This window comes from Podarcis tiliguerta, assembly GCF_965153285.1.
Source record: "Podarcis tiliguerta genome assembly, chromosome: 9".
Lineage (NCBI taxonomy): Eukaryota > Metazoa > Chordata > Lepidosauria > Squamata > Lacertidae > Podarcis > Podarcis tiliguerta.
Genome location: NC_139542.1, coordinates 10355472 through 10375623, shown reverse-complemented (window position 1 = coordinate 10375623; position 20152 = coordinate 10355472). Strand labels below are relative to the sequence as shown.

At 46.3% G+C, this 20152-nt stretch overlaps 1 protein-coding gene across 2 annotated transcripts; it reads left to right on the top strand.

Annotated features, from left to right (window-relative positions):
• The first annotated feature begins 870 nt into the window (after positions 1-870).
• LOC310657716 (16 kDa beta-galactoside-binding lectin-like) lies at positions 871-15830 on the top strand. 2 transcript variants are annotated; one of them, XM_083398830.1, is made up of 6 exons: positions 871-986; positions 10189-10372; positions 11853-11909; positions 11997-12076; positions 13480-13663; positions 15663-15830. In XM_083398830.1, the coding sequence occupies exons 2-6, from the start codon at positions 10364-10366 to the stop codon at positions 15807-15809; spliced, it is 477 nt and encodes a 158-aa protein (XP_083254956.1). In that variant the 5' UTR covers positions 871-986; positions 10189-10363; the 3' UTR covers positions 15810-15830. The 2 variants fall into 2 exon arrangements, with proteins under 2 accessions (XP_083254956.1, XP_083254957.1); XM_083398831.1 differs by lacking the exons at positions 871-986; positions 10189-10372 and adding an exon at positions 10413-10515.
• Positions 15831-20152: the final 4322 nt, after the last annotated feature.

The window sequence follows — 20152 nt, the reverse complement described above, 5'->3', positions numbered from 1 at the left end:
CAAAACATGACCCGCGCACACGCTGATGCGCTGTTGGATCTTACGTTCCATTCAGGATGCGAACGGGGCTCCGGAACAGATCCCATTCGCATCCCGAGGTACCACTGTACTGCAAACCTGGAAGTCAGTGTTCTGGTTTGCAAACTTTTTTCAGAAGCTGAACGTGCTCCGTTTTGAGTGTTACACTTCCAGTTTGAGTGCCATGCTTCCGTTTTGAGTGTTATGCTTCTGATTTGAATGCCACATCCGTTTTGAGTGATACACTGTGGGCAATAGCGGAGCTTCATGCTCCGGCACCAGGGGGTGGTGAGCAGGTGGGGGCGGGGCTGGCGCGTGGCGCCCAGTGTGGGCATGGGGCAGCCACGATGGCACCCCACTGGGATCGTGCTGCCGGGGGCAGTGTGCTCCCCCCCCCCCATTCCTCTTCCTCCACCAGTGGCTGTGGTCTGTCTGTTTTTGCTATTTATTTAGTGTTTGCGTTTTTGCGGCTCTTTTCATTTTTGTTTTTGTGACTGTGTGGAACCCGGTTCAGCTACTGATTGATTGATTGACTGACTGCAGTCCATTGTTTTATTGCTTTCATTTTATGGATCTATGATCTGGTTTAACAAAATTCATGTTAAATTGCTGTTTTAGGGGTTGCTTTTAAAAGTCTGGAACGGATTAATCCATTTTGCATTACTTCCTATGGGAAAGCAAGCCTTGGTTTTGGAACACTTTGGTTTTGGAACGGACTTCCGGAACAGATTAAGTTTGAGAACCAGGGTACCACTGTATATAGAAAACAACCAGCCTCGCACATGATTGGGGCAGCTCAGGACTGGGCCTGATGTGGCCGATGACATCACAATGAAAACAAACTACTACCAAAGAAAACACCAACTGCAATGGTTCCTCTCTTCCTCTCCCGCAATTGCAGGGATGGAGAGCCTTTTTCCGACTGAGGAACACATACTGAGCAACCTTCCGAAGACCTCCTGTTGGCGGTAGGCGGGGCCAAAGGCAAAAGTGGGCGGAGCCACAAATGTGAATTTTACCTTTGTACAGTAGGCTAGTTTCTATCTGCACTCAGGCAGTCCTCTCTGCCCTCCATCCAGACAATAATAAAATAGTAGAATTGTAGAGTTCAAAGGGACCTCAAGGGTCATCTAGTCGAACCCCTGAAATGCAGGAATCTCAGCTAAAGCAAGAGGTATTTTTTTAAAAAAATACTTTTCAAATTTATACATTTCATTAATTTTACAATCCATTTAACAATTTGACTTCCTTCCCCCTCTTTCTGTGGTTCCTTCAATTTATTTTTTCATATCTGTCTTGGGTCTCCCGCTGTTTTCAGACAACAGTTCCCATCATCCCTGACCACTGATCTTGCTAGTGTAGGACAACCTGGGGGCCTCCAGATGTTTAGAACATGCTGTCTGCAGCTGATGGGAGTTGTTGTCCAAAATGTTGACCTAGGGCTGCTGTTGTAATGTAGTGTGACCAGCCTAGAAAGCTGCTGCTTTAATGATAGCTGCCAATCTCCTACCAATTCCCACATTGCATACGGGGACAGATAAACCTTGCCCTGCAATTCTCAGCTCTATATGCAGCTAGCCAGCCGCAGACCTTGGGGTCTCAAATTTCAGTGGCACCCTGAGCGATGACAAAGTTTGGTGCTCTCCCTGCCTCTCGCCTTCCATTCTATGTCATAGTTGTGGTTCTCCTCCTGTTGGGATGTTGTTGGGAGTCGGGGGCAATTGGCAGGCCCCCAGCTGGCTCCAGCCACCGGCTGGCAGCCGGGCGATACTCCGGTTCTCAGAACAGCATCAAAACTGTGACACAAGCCTCAGAGATACCTTTAGAGACTCTGAGCACGCAAACCAGCAGAGATAAGAACTCTTTGCGACAGAAGTCATGTGTAAACAGTATTTGTTGTTGTTGTTTAGTCCTTTAGTCGTGTCCGACTCTTCGTGACCCCATGGACCAGAGCACGCCAGGCACTCCTGTCTTCCACTGCCTCTCGCAGTTTGGTCAGACTCATATTTGTAGCTTCGAGAACACTGTCTAACCATCTCGTCCTCTGTCATCCCCTTCTCCTTGTGCCCTCCATCTTTCCCAACATCAGGGTCTTTTCCAGGGAGTCTTCTCTTCTCATGAGGTGGCCAAAGTCTTGGAGCCTCAGCTTCACGATCTGTCCTTCCAGTGAGCACTCAGGGCTGATTTCCTTCAGAATGGATCGGTTTGATCTTCTTGCAGTCCATGGGACTCTCAAGAGTCTCCTCCAGCACCATAATTCAAAAGCATCAATTCTTCGGCGATCAGCCTTCTTTATGGTCCAGCAGTATTTACAGGCATTTTATTCAGCATAGTTCAGGAACAAAGGAAAACATGTCTGCTTCCCTTCATCTCCAGCAAAACAGCAGCAATACAAAAGCTATCTACAAACGGAAGTTCCCAGCAGATCTGTGCTGGAAGTAAACAGGCTTGTGACACACAACAGTCATGCCTGTATCCTTTTAAGGTCGAATGGAACTATATCCTAACACCCCAAAGGCTCTGCGCCCATTGCGACGAAACCAGTTGCACCCCCCTAACTCTGACTCCAAGTTAGCTTCTCTGCCTTGTCAACTCAGTTAGACTGCTCTTTAGACATAAGTTTTTGGCCAGACAACATGCACATCCCTCAGGCTGGCTGATTTCTGAATCTCTCTGGGCTTTTCTCCCAGTCAAATCCCCCGCCCCCCCAGCAGGGCCTAGAGAAAATAAAATGTTCATGATCAGAATAATTGTAACTGACAGAACTTTTTAAGAAAAATGTGAGCCTCTGCTCCCTAGGATATCTCTCTCTCTCCTATCAGGCTTTGGAAAATAAAATAATAATCATTTTAGCAGTATTGACAGTCGTGAATTGCGACAACAGTGCGGTTCCATGTCTCAGACCTCTCAAAAGAATTCAAAGGCATCGGGCAGCATCTGAGAATAACAACTGATCACTGAGTAATTGGGAAAATTTGGAGCAGAGAGGAAAAAGGAAATGGTTGGAAAACAGATATTTGGGGAAAAGGTGTTAGATGGTAGAGCACAAAACTCTTAATCTTAGAGTCCTGTGTTCGAATCCCATGTTGGGCAAAAGTTTTCTGCATTGTGATGGACTACATGGAATTGGCGGAAATGACTGGCAGAATCCGAGACCAGGGAGAAGAGTCGGTGGAAGAAGATTGGAAAAAATACAAAGTATATTTACAGAAATACTGCAAAATTAATGAATGTTAGAAGAATGCTGGAATGAAGTTATATCATTTTAGTAGAAATGTTATAAAGAATTAAGCAAAAACTGATTGTTAATAGGCCAAAGTGGAAAATTTAAAGTTAGATTGTGTTAAGATAAATTATAGAACAAAAAATTGAGAAAGATGGAAAGGATTTGCTGGAATAGCTAATTGAACTAGAATACAAAAAAGGGAGGTGTGAGGAGGTCAATGAAGCAAGTAAATGAAAGGCAAAGATATGTAAATTGGATGTGTTTTTAAATGTTTTTGTTTTTGTTTTGATGTATTTTTTTTCCTTTTTATCTTTGAGGTATTGTTTGTTAAATTCTTCATTGTTTTTTCTCTTTTTTTCTTTTTGTAACTATTAAACTTCTAATAAATATTATTAAAAAAAAAAAGTTTTCTGCATAGACCCGCATGGTCTCTTCCAACTCTACAGTTCTATGATTCTATGAAATGAATGGCGACAGAAGGTAACAATGATTTATGGCAGTGATGGGGAACCTTTAACCCTCCAGATATTGTTAGACTACGGCTCCCATCTTCCTTGGCCATTGGCCATGCCTGCTGGGGTTGATGGCATTTGGCGTCCACAAAATCTGGAGGATTCCCTGCCACTGCTATAAAGAGGGAGAATATTTTTAGTACCTTTGGGGGCTGGTGATTGTGTTTGACTGCTGCAGAAGACAATAAGAAGTGCTTTGCTGGCCCACCCCAAGGTTTACCTAGTTATTTCCGTTTATTTAAAATATTTATAATCTGCCTTTCATCACAGAGTGGTACCAAGGCACAATAAAAGGAATTAAAGCCAAGAGATCTCAATAAAAGAGATAAAAAGGAGCAAATAAAATCGCATCACCATCAGTGGGACATGTTGTTTACATTCTGACATTTGTCATTGAGAGGTATATTGCCTCTCAACATGGGGGTTCAATCTGTTAGAAATATTTCCATGGTGCAGCCTTCTCAAGGCAGTTCACAAAGAGTTTCCATAAAATCACATCAGCAATTTACTAAATAGCCCCACCTACTGAACAGGTGCAGATAAACGCAAGTATTGGCACATCAGTCAGACAGAGACTGAAATCAAGTCTTCAAGGTCGTTTTAAAAGGCAGAAGAAAGAGGGTGATGCATAGGTCTTTGGGGAGTGAATAACAAAGGCATGGAGCCACTCACTGCCGGATTTACGTACAGTGGTACCTTGGGTTAAGAATGTAATTCATTCTGGAGGTCTGTTCTTAACCTGAAACTGTTCTTAACCTGCAGCACCACTTTAGCTAATGGGGGCCTCTCGCTGCCGCCGCACCGCTGGAGCACGATTTCTGTTCTCATCCTGAAGCAAAGTTCTTAACCCGAGGTAATATGTCTGGGTTAGCGGAGTCTGTAACCTGAAGCGTCTGTAACCTGAAGCGTATGTAACCTGAGGTACCACTGTATAAGCTAAACAAGCTATAGCTTAGGGACCCACTCTCTTGGCCCCCCCCCAAAAAAAATTTAAAGGAAAAAAACTGGATGTACTGTACATTTCCAAAATGCAAGATAAAAAACAAATAAAATAAAACCTACATACAGCAACAGTGTTTTGTGTTGTGTAGGCTCCTATGATGTGCGTAATGGGCCCCACCTGCTAGCCTGCTCCCTAAGATATCACTGGTTTGCTCAACATCTTTCCGCAGGGCCTGCAAGACAGAACTGTTCCACCAGGCCTTTGGCCAGGGCACAGCCTGACTCCCTCCATTGGCAATCTTCGCAGAGCTCTGGCCCAATGGTTGCCAGTGGCTTGAATTAATTAATTTTATAATGAATGATTTTAAAGTGTTGTTTGTGCTGTTTTACTGTTGTTAGCCGCCCTGAGCCCGGCTTCGGCTGGGGAGGGCGGGATATAAATAAAATTTATTATTATTATTATTATTATTATTTCTATATATAGGGTGCCTACATTCTCCATGTGCAAATGGCTTTAGAAACCTATTAGGTCCATAAATTACCATATAGCATCTATTCAACACGAAAACAGTGACAATTTGGTGTTGACAAAGGACAGCTAGACATAGAAAGGGCCCCATGACCTTCAGTAGCTTAGGGCCTCATCAAACCTAAATCCGGCCCTGGGGCCACCACAAAAAAGGACCTGGTTCTGATACCTGCATATCTAGCATATCATAATGGCAGGGCATAGCCAGCTTATAGCTAGGAATGGATTTTGACTCTCCATTATTTCCTCTAATGCTATAAGCATATAACACCACACTTGGCAGCGGACCCTGTCCAGCGATTTTTAAATGACCCTGCTCTGGGGCCACATCGCCAATAAATCAGAAAACAATAGCTTAGACAAAAGTATTGTGAAAAGTTAATGCTTACAGCAGTATGTCTCTGCTGCTATCATGCAAATACTCTTTACCTGTCTGACAGCATCCACTTATTCTCCGTCTTTCCTGGAAGTAAATCCTCTCCTGACTTCAGTGATTCTTATTTCCTCTTAAGTACAGTTAAGACGGCAGCCAAATAACATCCTTTGATGCTCCACGTTTCCAACAAGCTGTATTAACATGCCAGCTCCTTTCCTTGACAGCACAGCTTGCAAAATCTAGAAATTATATCAATGAAAAGATTCAAAGTGACAACCAGCCGCCTGGTGTGATGCCACCAGCCTCAGATGGAAACAGGGGTCTTGATTCTGCCGTGAGCGTCTCTTCGTTCCCTTCAGCTGCTCGCACAATTAATAACAGGGACAAACATTTACATGAATAAACAGAAGGGATTTGGTCTGTGCAATTAGATCCCAGAAAATAAAAGGAAGTTCTGCAGAACTCTGCAGAGCTTTTATTGATATATATAATCATAATAACCATAATTACCTTTTATTGAGGGTGGAAGAGGAGAGCGCAAAATATGGTCTGAAGCTCAACATCAAAAAAACGAAGATCATGGCCATTGGGCCCATCATCTCCTGGCAAATAGAAGGGGAAGAAATGGAGGCAGTGAGAGATTTTACTTTCTTGGGCTCCATGATCACTGCAGATGGTGACAGCAGCCACGAAATTAAAAGATGTCTGCTTCTTGGGAGAAAAGCAATGACAAACCTAGACAGCATCTTAAAAAGCAGAGACATCACCTTGCCAACAAAGGTCCGTATAGTTAAAGCTATGGTTTTCCCAGTAGTGATGTATGGAAGTGAGAGCTGGACCATCAAGAAGGCTGATCGCCGAAGAATTGAGGCTTTTGAATTATGGTGCTGGAGGAGACTCTTGAGAGTCCCGTGGACTGCAAGAAGATCAAATTCCATCCATTCTTAAGGAAATTAGCTCTGAGTGCTCACTGGAAGGACAGATCCTGAAGCTGAGGCTCCAATACTTTGGCCACCTCTTGAGAAGAGAAGACTCCCTGGAAAAGACCCTGATGCTGGGAAAGATTGAGGGCACAAGGAGAAGGGGACGACAGAGGACGAGATGGTTGGACAGTGTTCTCGAAGTTACCAGCATGAGTTTGACTAAACTGCGGGAGGCAGTGGAAGACAGGAGGGCTTGGCGTGCTCTGGTCCATGGAGTCACGAAGAGTCGGACACGACTAAACAACTAAACAACAACAACAACAATAACCATAATATTATTTCAATCCTGCCTTTTCTTCAGACGGCTTACAGCTAAAAATACAAAAACAAAGGTCTTGAGTTTGATCTGCATCTGTCCCTGTTTCAGCAGAACATTATAGAGGAAGAAGAAGAGTTTGATATCCTGCCTTTCACTCCCTTTAAGGAGTCTCAAAGTGGCTAACATTCTCCTTTCCCTTCCTCCCCCACAACAAACACTCTGTGAGGTGAGTGGGGCTGAGAGACTTCAAGGAAGTGTGACTGGCCCAAGGTCACCCAGCAGCTGCATGTGGAGGAGCGGAGATGCGAACCCGGTTCACCAGATTACGAATCTACCGCTCTTAACCACTACACCACACTGGCTCTGTGGTAGCCAAATTTGTGCGGGGGAGGTTTCTGTCCCCGAAAGGGCTAATCTAAAGGAATAATTCACCTGTTCATCTTTGAGGGAATTGCATAGGAATGCTTTTCTCCTTTGCAGAATTGGAACAGCTAGTCACTTTGTGAATGCACATGCAAGCAACAAAATCACAAACAAATGTTTACCGGGCAAGGACACTTGTGAGTCTACTCTTAGGAAACTGTCCGGACGTGTCTTTAAAAATGCCTTGAACTATATGAATGAGTAGGCGAAGGTTTCCAAAGCAAGGGAGATAAGCCATTTTGACCTCCCAGTTGCTGCATTTAACAGCTTCTGTTAAAGGCACAGCCGCAGAACCTGATTGGAAAAACTGGCAGCTCCAGAATCTGCAACAGCTGATCCAACAGCACCCCACGAGGGCAGAGGGATTTTTAATGGTCTCTGCGAGTCTTTGAAGATGCCTTTCAAGCTGATTCACATTGCTGCAAGATTGCTGCTGGCACTTTTTTTTTGCTGCTGCCTCTTGCACTGGGCCTACGTAAAGAGTCTGCCTCCAACTATGAGGAGAAATGAATGGACCTGTCAACAATGTCGATTAATTACAATGCGCACCCCTCCCCAACATTAGATGCAACCCAATATTATCTCCCCTCCAAAATAATCTGTATATATAGAAATGTTGTATTTATGAACTTTATATTTTTAAAATATTATGCCACAACGTACTTGTTCAAAGGAAGCCAATGTGGTGTAATGGTTAGAGTCATGTCAGGCTGGGACAGGTGACAATCCAGTCACCTCAGCCACAATCCAGTCTTTATTCTCCAGCCCATAGGTAGGCAAACTAAGGCCTGGGGGCCAGATCCAGCCCAATTGCCGTCTAAATCCAGCCCACGGACAGTCCGGGAATCAGCATGTTTTACATGAGTAGAATGTGTCCTTTTATTTAGAATGCATCTCTGGGTTATTTGTGGGGCATAGGAATTCGTTCATATTTTTCCCCCTTCAAAATATAGTCCGGCCCCCCACAAGGTCTGAGGGACAGTGGACCGGCCCCCTGCTGAAAAAATTTGCTGACTCCTGCTCCAGCCCTTCCACACTGAAGACCAATAAAAATACAGTGGTGCCCCGCAAGACGAATGCCTCGCAAGACGGAAAACCCGCTAGACGAAAGGGCTTTCCGTTTTTCAATGCGCTTCGCAGGACGAATTTCCCTATGGGCTTGCTTCGCAAGATAAAAATGTCTTGCATTTTTTTTCACTCCCCACCCCCTTTTTCTAAGCCGCTAAACCGCTAATAGCCTTTTAGCAGCTAATCCGCTAATCCTTTAAGCCTTTAATAGCTGCTAATAGCCGCTAAACCGCTAATAGCGCTAATCCGCTAATAGGGTTGCTTCGCAAGACGAAAAAACCGCTAGACGAAGAGACTTGCGGAACGAATTAATTTCGTCTTGCGAGGCACCACTGTATTTTAACAGGGTGTTTCCCAAACGTGGGTCTCCAGCTGTTTTCAGGCTCCAGTTCTCATCACCCCTAACCATTGGTCCTGCTAGCTAGGGATGATGGGAGTTGTAGTCCAAAAAAACAGCTGGAGGCCCAGGTTTGGGAGACCCTGCTCTAGCTCCTCCTTTTCCATTGGCTCAGTTGCCTGCTGGCCTAATGTTGTGATGTGAATGAGAGGAAACCATGTACGCCATCCTGGGTTTCTTGGAGGAAGAGTCAGGGCAAGGATGTCCTCTCCAGATGTTTTGGACTACAGCTATCATCACCCCAACCTGCACAGGTGAGGGCTAATCCTGATGTGAGCTGGGGCCGCCAAAGCATCTGGAGGGTACCAGGTGAATGAAGGGCAGCAGGAAAACATAGCACCAGCGACTGGGGATTTTTTTTTTTTTCCATTTTCCTTTTCATGAGATTTTTCAACTGTTCTTATATGTTCTTTCAATGCTGATCTTATATGTTCTTTTTCTGTACATGCTATAGTTATCTTTCAGTTTACGACTTTTGCTGATATGTCATATTTACACTGGGGATAATTGCACACTGACACGTTGATCTACGCTAACCACATGGTAATTATTGTATTGCAAACTTAATTTGTCTTATTTTTTACAGTTTTTTAAACCTAAATATTTGTATTTTTAGATGGACCATGGCTTCTTCAAGTAGACAAAAATGTGTCTCTAGCATGTACCCGGTTCACGAAAATCGATTTCAGATTTGAATGTATATCAGCATTGAAAGAACATCTAAGAACAGTTGAAAAATCTCATGCAAAAGAAAATGGAATTTTTTTTTGTTCCCCAGTATACTGCGGATCCCAAGGCAATACATTTTTTTGCATACAGTGGTGCCTCGCAAGACGAAATTAATTCGTTCTGCGAGTTTTTTCGTCTTGTGAATTTTTTCGTCTTGCGAAGCACCACTGTGCATTGACGGCTTCCCATAGGAATGCATTGACGGTTTTAAGAAAAAGGCGCAAGACGTTTTCGTCTTGCGAAGCAAGCCCATAGGGAAATTCGTCTTGCAAAGCAACTCAAAAAATGAAAAACTCTTTCGTCTAGCGAGTTTTTCGTCTTGCGAGGCATTCGTCTTGCGAGCTACCACTGTACCTCCAACTGTACATTGATATACATGTCATTTTCAATGCTATACATGTCATGTTTAATGCTTTATAAGTCACTTACATTTATACTCCTATTGTACTACTTTGGCTATGTGTTTAATAAAATATTGAATTCTTGCATTATGAAAAACGAAGATTATGGTGAAAGGTGAAAAACATGAATTGCAAAAAAACTAGAGCTTACAGAACAAAACCAACTTCAGATATGAAATCAGCACATCGAAATTAGGTTACAACAACTGCAGGTGTCAATGCAACAAAAAAATTGTTCCCCGGTGTAATCACTGTTCTCCTGCATTTAAAGCAGGCCAGCTGTGTTGCTTGTTGACCCTGATTTTCCTCCTCCTTGCATTTCTAGAGAGCTCCAATCACAGCAGACCCTTTTTGTCAGGTGGTGCTTTCCCCCCCAGCTACTTAAAGGCACCAGGGGGCACTTTCTTTTTGCAAGGTAGCAGGCTGGTACTTCTTTTGCTGAGGCACAGAACGGAGTTTGGAAGGGAGAAGGTGTCGCTGGACCCGAGCGAGATTGCATCATGGATCCCGTGAGTCCTCTTTACTGTTGCTCTTAGATTATTGGTACTGAGATTGCTTTACAAGCAGCAGGACCTAAACAAGGCCAGAAACTTATAAGCATCAATAGGTCTCTTTGGGAAGCGGTGTATCAGCTACGAAACAAGCACATTTTGTATGTGTCGCTATTGCATGCTGGAATTCTATCTTTTTCTCTTGCTTTGGGGTTCTTGAAAATCTATTCTTGGTGCATCGTTAGTAGGGCTGTCCTCTGTTGTTGGTGATGGTGTGCTAGCCATACAGTTGTGCTTTCTAGCATAAAGGGGGGGCGGGGACTGGTCTCTGCCCTGCAGAGCTTACAATCAAACGTCTACCTGTGGTAGAGATAAGTGTAATTTAGGAGGTGGATGTATGCCGATGCAGTTCAGCATACTCAAAAAGTCTTTCTAGAAGGGGTGGGCGTTGAGGCTTCACAGAAAAGGCAAGATTTGAAGAGGGCTTGGAAATGTGTGTTTGAGGGAAAAAAATCTCCAAATGAATCTGAACTTCAATGTCTAAAATCCCTGGTAAAGGACAAGGATCCCGACATCACGTTAAGGGTGGCCAAATTCTCTGCGATTGCCATAAAACCTAAGGAACAAGCTGTGCTATTATAATGATTAAGGTTTTAAATGATAATTTTAGGTTATATGTTAGTGATTAAGTTTAAATTTATATATATTTTTAACTGTTCCTATATCTGTATTGTCCCTGTTATACCTCATTGCAAATTCAAATGTACCCCTAACGTGTTTGATGATTTCTTTGATATTGTATGTGGGCTGGAACTGGTCTGTGACCGAAATAATAAAATCCATTCATTCATGTGTTTGAGTGAGTATGCAAAAAATAATAATCTGTGGTTTGTTTACAGCGTCTTTAGGCTTCCCTATAAGAATTAGTGAAAGCAGCACTTTTAATTGGAGGTTGCTACTGGGAATAACAGGGATGCGGGTGGCGCTGTGGGTTAAACCACAGAGCCTAGGACTTGCTGATCAGAAGGTTGGCGGTTCGAATCCCCGCGATGGGGTTAGCTCCCGTTGCTCAGTCCCTGCTCCTGCCAACCTAGCAGTTCGAAAGCACATCAAAGTGCAAGTAGATAAATAGGTACCGCTCCAGCAGGAAGGTAAACGGAGTTTCCGTGCACTGCTCTGGTTTGCCAGAAGCGGCTTAGTCATGCTGGCCACATGACCCGGAAGCTGTACACCGGCTCCCTTGGCCAATAAAGCGAGATGAGTGCCGCAACCCCAGAGTCAGTCACGACTGGACCTAATGGTCAGGGGTCCCTTTACCTTTACCTGGAATAACATGGCAGGAGGGAGAAGTAATTGCTTGCTATGTGGGACTAGCAAGCTGCTAGTCCTAAAGATCTGGCAAGCCTTGGATTCCCAACACTGTCTGTAGCAAATGAAATTCTCCGTTCTTCTGCCTATTGATTTATTGGCGACTCTTTCCTTTTATCCTGTCCCATAGGTATTAGAAAGTGCCCTCATTGATCCATGGACCCGGTTTCACGCCAAGCCAATGAATGTAAGAGCCTTTACTTTCTTTCCCCTTTCCCTCCTAAATCTCACCATTCCACCATCGCAGCTGAAGGCGTGTTTCCCTCTTCCCTAGGGGCTGGTTGCGACAGATTTTGTCCTTATGCATGGAGACACTGTCCAAGTGAAAGGGAGGATCTCGTCGGATGCCAAAGAGTAAGTTGAGAAGGAGGAAAGCGTCTTGACTCTTGTGGTGTATTCATATTACTGCTTTGCAGTACAGAAAAGTTGCTATCTCACCTGCTTGCCCCCCAAGCTGTTCATATCAGCATGGCTTCAGTTAGTATAATAGGTAAAGGTAAAGGGACCCCTGACCATTAGGTCCAGTCGTGACCGACTCTGGGGTTGCGGCGCTCATCTTGCTTTACTGGCCGAGGGAGCCGACGTACAGCTTCCGGGTCATGTGGCCAGCATGACTAAGCCGCTTCTGGCAAACCAGAGCAGTGCACGGAAATGCCGTTTCCCTTCCCGCCAGAGTGGTATCTATTTATCTACTTGCGCTTTGATGTGCTTTCAAACTCCTAGGTTGGCAGGAGCAGGGACCGAGCAACGGGAGCTTGCCCCGTCGCGGGGATTTGAACCACCGACCTTCTGATCGGCAAGTCCTAGGCTCTGTGGTTTAACTCGCAGTCCTAGGATGGAGTGTGGAGAATCCTATATTGCACACTTTGTGACTCCTGTTCTCCAAACTCTGATCTGTGAGCTTCATTCAGGTGGCCCTCAGCCTGTCAGCAAAAACACAATTCAAAATCCTACAGCACCTGTTGCAGCACATTACAACACGCAGGAAAAAACCCACTAAGTTCTCTATGTGGACCTGCAGTGATTCTCAAGTGACCCATGGAGGGAGGGGAAATGTTGGGATACCACTGTGTTCAGGCACTTAAGAGCCATGGGCGAAGGAAGCAGATTTGGGGGTCTATCCTGCCACCCCAACAGTCTATATCAGGGTTTCCATAATTTGGGTCTCCAGCTGTTTTTGGACTCCCATCATCCCTAGCTAGCAGGACCCATAAGTGATAATTGTAGTCCAAAACCAGCTGGAGACCCAAGTTTGAGACCCAAGTTGGGAAACTCTATACAGAGTCTATACAGTGGTACCTTGGCCTACATACACTTCAGGTTACAGACTCCGCTAACCCAGAAATAGTGCTTCAGGTTAAGAACTTTGCTTCAGGATGAGAACAGAAATCGTGCTCTGGCAGCGCAGCGGCAGCAGGAGGCCCCATTAGCTAAAGTGGTGCTTCAGCTTAAGAACAGTTTCAGGTTAAGAACAGATCTCCGGAACGAATTAAATACTTAACCCGAGGTACCACTGTATGCTGCACTAGGTTGCTAATTCCTTTGTGATTCTGTTGCATCCATGAGCAATAGAACCAGGCTTTATTTCTATTTATTTTTAAAGCTACTGTTCTCATGAAGCCCAAATACAGCACTAAATGCTCTCACTGTTTGGCATACAGGCCCAGGAGAGGGGCTGCGTAGTTGTTGTTTGTTTATACAGAAGTCCAGAAGCCTTAACCTCCACGCTCTTGTTTTCCATAACTTCCATCCTCAAGTTTTGTCGTGAATCTGGGCCGTGATCGCGACAACCTCGTTCTTCACTTCAACCCCCGCTTTGACTACCAGACGGACGAGAACACCATTTTGAACACCATCGTGTGCAACTCCTTGCAGGACAGCGTATGGGGGAAAGAACAGAGAATCACCGATTTCCCTTTTGAACAAGGTGCCAAAGTTCAGGTGAGGGTGTGGCAGTCTTATCCAAGGTCTGTGTGCGAATGGAGCAGGCAGGGGAGTGGCTCCTCTGCAGAGGACATGAGTTGGGAGGCCTGCAGCCTTCATGCAAGGGCCTTCTCAGTAGTGGCACCCGCCCTGTGGAACGCCCTCCCACCAGATGTCAAAGAGTGGAACAACTACCAGACTTTTAGAAGACATCTGAAGGCAGCCCTGTTTAGGGAAGCTTTTAATGTTTGATGCGTTACTGTATTTTAATATTTTGTTGAAAGCCGCCCAGAGTGGCTGGGGAAGCCCAGCCAGATGGGCGGGGTATAAATAATAAATTATTATTATTATTGTACTCCTATTGACCCCAGCCAGTATGGCCAATGGTCAGGCATGGGAGCAATACCTGAACATCTGGAAGACCCCAGGTATCTTTTCCTTAGAGCAGGCACCCCCAAACTCGGCCCTCCAGATGTTTGGGGACTACAACTCCCATCATCCCTAGCTACGAGGACCAGTGGTCAAGGATGATGGGAACTGTAGTCCCAAAACATATGGAGGGCCGAATTTTGGGGTGCCTGCCTAGAGGGTGTGGAAGGAGGACCTTCCTCCTTTCAAAAAAATCAACTTATATGTGTAGAACTGGAATGCAGGTGTTTGAAGTCTGGCTTGACTGAATAAGACTTCTGTGCTTTTATTTTTTAAAAAATATGTGCACAGGCCAGCTCACCTTTGCCTATAAAAAACTAGCATGTAAGGATTCTAGCCTGGCCCTCCTGAGAAGCTAGTTTTCTGCACACAGGTTCTTTCCCTCCTGTGATTCTATCTCTAGCTCTGCATTCTGTACCAGCTCCACTCCAAGCTTGGAGGAGGCCCTGCAAAATAAAAAATATAGATGGAGGTAATTTTTATGTAAATTATGCGTCTTCAGTACAAATGAGCAACTCTGTCTTAATTCTGGGTGTATATCAGTTTGCATCTGGCCTGAGCAAACACTGTAGCTGCAGTGAGGCTGCTCATTGGGAGAATTCTGTGTGCAAAATGCAAGGCTGGTCCAGTGGCTTGGGCGATACCTTCTATTGTTCTAATAGAATTGTAGAGTTGGAAGGGAGACTGAGGGTCATCTAGTCCAACCCCCTACAATGCAGGAATCTTTGTGTAACATTTTGTGTAGCAAGCATTTTCACAAGTTTAAACATTAATATGGTACACCCCTCTCCCCATCTTATCCTGTTTGTAACATGAGGGATTAAGTCCAGGGGTCAGTAAACTTTTTCAGAAGGGGGCCGGTCCACTGTCCCTCAGACCTTGTGGGGGGCTGGACTATATTTGGGGGGGGGGAATGAACGAATTCCTATGCCCCACAAATAACCCAGAGATGCATTTTAAATAAAAGGACACATTCTACTCATGTAAAAACACGCTGATTCCCGGACCGTCAACAGGCTGCATTTAGAAGGCAATCTGGCCCCCGGGCCTTAGCTTGCCTACCCATGGATTAAGACAACTCTGGTCCTTGGGCTCTGAATTGCCTCAGACCAGTGGCGTAGCGTGGGTTGTCAGCACCCGGGGCAAGGCAAGTAATTTGCGCCCCCCCCCCCGCTGCACTGTCCCTCCCCCAGATAGTCCCTCGCTCTCTCTCTGCACCGCACCGCACGCCTGGCACCCTCCCCTCCACAGTGGGTGGCGACCTGGCGGCTCGGATCGGATTCGCACAGCCAGCACTGCAGTGAGAGAGAGTGAGCCAGGTAGGGGCAGAGAGCTGCGAGTGCGAGCACGCCCCCCCCCCAGATGTTGCGCCCGGTGCGGCCGGCCTCCCCCTGCACCCCCACACTACTCCACTGCCTCAGACTCGGCTGAAATGTAAAGCACTTGGGTAGAAGCAGCCTCAGACAGGAAATGGAAATGCTGAATGCCCAATGTCTATGCAGTAGTTGCCATTCCTTTTAGTCTTTCAGGGCACGTAAAGTGTTTAGTGTCCTGGTTTTCTCACGACTCCTCCTCCTGCTTCTTCCAGCTTTCCTTCATTTTTCTTTCTGCGGAGATCAAGGTGAAGCTGGCAGAAGGTCACGAGTTCACGTTCCCCAACCGGCTGGGCCTGAAGACCATCAGCTACATCAAGGTGGAAGGCGACTTCAGAATCAGAGCCCTCAAATTTCTCTAATTTCGCCTTGCGTCCCTGTAGTCCTGCAACAAGTCTGAATAAACTCAACTGTTCTTCAAAAACTGCCTGCGTGGTTTTAGTTTGTAACAGTCAGGGGAAATATTTTTGAGTCCAGGAGCCTCGTTCCCTACTGGAGAGCCTTCTGTGGCCCACATGACCATGGTGGGTGGAGCCAGAGGCAAAAGTGGGCGGGGCAACAAATATAAATATTGCCTTTGAACAGTAGGGTATTTTCTAAAAGGTAAAGGGACCCCTGGCCAACTCTGAGGTTGCGGCTTTCATCTCGCTTTATTGGCCGAGGGAGCCGGTGTACAGCTTCCGGGTCATGTGGCCAGCATGACTAAGCCGCTTCTGGCGAACCAGAGCAGTGCACAGAAACGCCGTTTACCTTCCCGCCGGAGTGGTACCTATTTATCTACTTGCACTTTGACGTGCTTTTGAACTGTTAGGTTGGCAGGAGCAGGAACCGAGCAACGGGAGCTCACCCTGTTGTGGGGATTCAAACCACCGACCTTCTGATTGGCAAGCCCTAGGCTCTTTGGTTTAACCCACAGCGCCACCCGCGTCCCATAGGGTATTTTCTGGGCACACTCAAAAACACCACTCACTTCTCCCTCTACACCAGCCCCTCTCAACCTCTGGTCCCTGGCTGTTGTTGGGCTGCAAATCCCATCATCCCTAGCTAGCAGAACCAGTGGTCAAGGGTGATGGGAGTTAAGCCAAGGTTAAGAAAGGCTGGTCTAGACTCTAGATGGGTGGTTTTCAACCAGTGTGTTGTGGCACCCTGGGGTGCCTTGAATGATGGTTAGGGGTGCCGTGGGCAACATTGGCCTCTGTTCCTTCCGTCCCTCCTTGATGCCCTCTCATGTCTCTGCCTCCTGAAGGCTTGCACAGCTGTTTGTTGCAGCAGCTGTGGCTATAAGCTCTGCAGGCGAATGATGCCTTTGGAGTTGGCCAGGGGGTTGCCAGGAGCTGAGGCAGCCTTGGAGTGAGGAAGCAAGTGGGCAAGGGAGCCCAGCCATCTAGTCTGCCAGCCCTTGCTGTTGGGAACAGACAGACAAAAGGGAGGCAGGCACTGTGCTGGCCTTTTTGTGCTTGCTGTGTGCAAGGCCTGCCTGGGAGCCGAGTGCCCGTTGCTGAAGCCTTTCTGCCACAACAAACAATACAAGCAACACGCAGACCAGTACAGAGGTACCTCGGGTTAAGTACTTCGTTCTGGAGGTCCGTACTTAACCTGAAACTGTTCTTAACCTGAAGCACCACTTTAGCTAATGGGGCCTCCTGCTGCCACCGCTGCACAATTTCTCTTCTCATCCTGAAGCAAAGTTCAGGCCAGAGCTCAGGGATGATGGGAGTTGTGGTCCAACAACATCTGGTGACCCACAGGTTGAGAACCGCTGGTCCAAATGGATACAAAGCAACATAGGAAGAGTCTAATGCAAGCCTTGTGAGATCCAGGGGGTCAGTGTTTCATTTTGGACAAGAAGGCTCAGCAGAGACTGTGGTGTCTTTATGTTATATGGTTTATTTGCATAAACAGTGGTGCCTCGGTTTACGAACTTAATCCGTTCCGGAAGTCCATTCTTAAACCGAGGCACCCTTTCCCTAATGAGGCTTCCCGCCGCCAGTGCCCTTCCACCGTTTGGCTTCCATTCGTAGACCGAGGTAAAGTTCGCAAACCGGGACACTACTTCCGGTTTTGCAGAGTTCGTAAACCGAATTATTTGTAAACAGGGCTGTTCTTAAACCAAGGTACCGCTGTATACAGTAGTATCTTGGTTTGCAACAGTTTTGGATTACAACCATTTTGGATTACAACCACGTCAAACCCTGAAGTGTATGTCCCTTTTTTTAATTATTAGAACCCATATTTTTTTTGAGGCCCCAGTGGCAAAAGCGCGCCTTGGGTTACAACCTGCTTTGGTTTACAACTGGACCTCCGGAACGGATTATGGTTGTAAACCAAGGTATCACCGTATACAACCTGGGTCTAGATGGTGAGATTGGTCTAGATGGCATTCACATCCCAGGAGGTCCTCTTCCTTCCAGTGCTGCCATCTCAGATTCCAAGAGACCCCAAACATCGTGTCTGACCCTCTGTGCAGCATAAAACAGACAGACCCCCTTCTCCCTGCCCCCCACCCCAACTTGCAAAATGGATATTTTCCTCCTGTTTGCTTACATCATTCAAACTGCCAACCTGGGACTTCTCCCACTCCGCTCTGGCATTGTGTTTTGCTAAATACTCAGACAGCATCTTAAAAAGTAGAGACATCACCTTGCCAACAAAGGTCCGTATAGTAAAAGCTATGGTTTTCCCAGTAGTGATGTATGGAAGTGAGAGCTGGACCATAAAGAAGGCTGACTGCCAAAGAATTGATGCTTTTGAATTATGGTGCTGGAGGGAGACTCTTGAGAGTCCCGTGGACTGCAAGGAGATCAATCAAACCTATCCATTCTGAAGGAAATAAGCCCTGAGTGCTCACTGCAAGGACAGATCATGGAGCTGAGGCTCCAATACTTTGGCCACCTCATGAGAAGAGAAGACTCCCTGGAAAAGACCCTGATGTTGGGAAAGATGGAGGGCACAAGGAGAAGGGGACGACAGAGGATGAGATGGTTGGACAGTGTTCTCGAAGCTACCAGCATGAGTTTGACCAAACTGCGGGAGGCAGTGGAAGACAGGAGTGCCTGGCGTGCTCTGGTCCATGGGGTCACGAAGAGTTGGACACGACTAAACGACTAAACAACAGGAGTGCCTGGCATGCTCTGGTCCATGGGGTCACAAAGAGTCGGACATGGCTAAACGACTAAACAACAACAACAAACTGCTCAGAGCTCAGGGTGGGGCACATAGCCTTGCTGACGGTTTCTCTCCCTCTCTATGTCACTAGGTCCATGACTTGGCCACTTCAGTAATGACCTCTTGATGGTTCTTCTCAATGGCTCCTCTCCCAAGTGGTCACAGAAAGCTTCCAGCTTAACCCAACAAGAACTGATTCATTCTAGCTTTTATTAGACTCAGGAATTTAGGGGGGATCTGGCCCCTCACAAACTCACAACAGCGCCAGTGGCAGAACAGGAGAGCCCTGGGTTCAAATCCTCATTCAGCAACGAAGCAGTCTCGGGCTCCCTCCATTCGCCACTGAAGACCAATCAAATCGACGGGCATCTCGGCTCTTTCCTTTCATTGGCTCAGTTGTCGGCTGGCTTGCTTTTCTGCTTGTGTGGCATCCAAAATCCAGGTCAAAGTGGGGGAGGGAGAATGAACAAATGTCTGAATGGTTACCAACCAGGAGGCTGTTGATTTAAATTGCATAAGGGAGTGTTGGCCAACAATGTGCCCTCCATAGGTTTCAGTCTCCAACTCCTATCAGCCTCACCTGAGCTCAGGTGAGGGCTCAGGCTGATGGAAGCCGTATCCTCAAACATCTAGAGGTACTATAGGTAAAGGTAAAGGGACCCCTGACCATTAGATCCAGTCATGGCCGACTCTGGGGTTGCGGCGCTCATCTCGCTTTACTGGCCGAGGGAGCCGGCGTACAGCTTCTGGGTCATGTGGCCAGCATGACTAAGCCACTTCTGGCAGACCAGAGCAGCGCACAGAAATGCCGTTTACCTTCCCGCCGGAGCGGTACCTATTTATCTACTTGCACTTTGATGTGCTTTCGAACTGCTAGGTTGGCAGGAGCAGGGACCGAGCAACGGGAGCTCACCCCGTCACGGGGATTCAAACCGCTGACCTTCTGATCAGCAAGTTCTAGGCTCTGTGGTTTAACCCACAGTGCCACTCGCGTCCCTTTCTGGAGTTACTAGGCTGGTGTAAAGAAATAGCACCAGCTGTTTGAGCTTATCAGGTGTGTTCCCAGCAGGGTCGAATTTAGGTTTGATGAGGCCCTGAGCTACTGAAGGTAATGGGGCCCTTTATATGTCCAGCTGCCCTTTGTCAACAACAAATTGTCGCTGTTTTTTGTGTTGAATATATGCTATATGGTAATTTATGGACCAAATAGGTATCTAAAACAATTGTATTTGTTTTTTATCTTTTATTTTGGAAATGTACATCCAGTTTTTCCCCCTTTTAAATTGTTTGGGGGCCCCCAAGAGAGTGGGGCCCTAAGCTATAGCATGTTTAGCTTTTATGTACATCTGACACTGGTTCCCAGTCATCAGAAACAGGCCAGCTGTTTAGCCTATTGACTCTGATTTTCTCCACCTTGCATTGCTAGAGAGAGGAGCAGACCCTCCACTCACTGCAAACCCTTTTTATCACGTGATGCAGTTTAAAAGGACCTTGAAAACAAGCCTCAGCTATTTAAGGTATAAGTGGGGCTTCTTTCGCA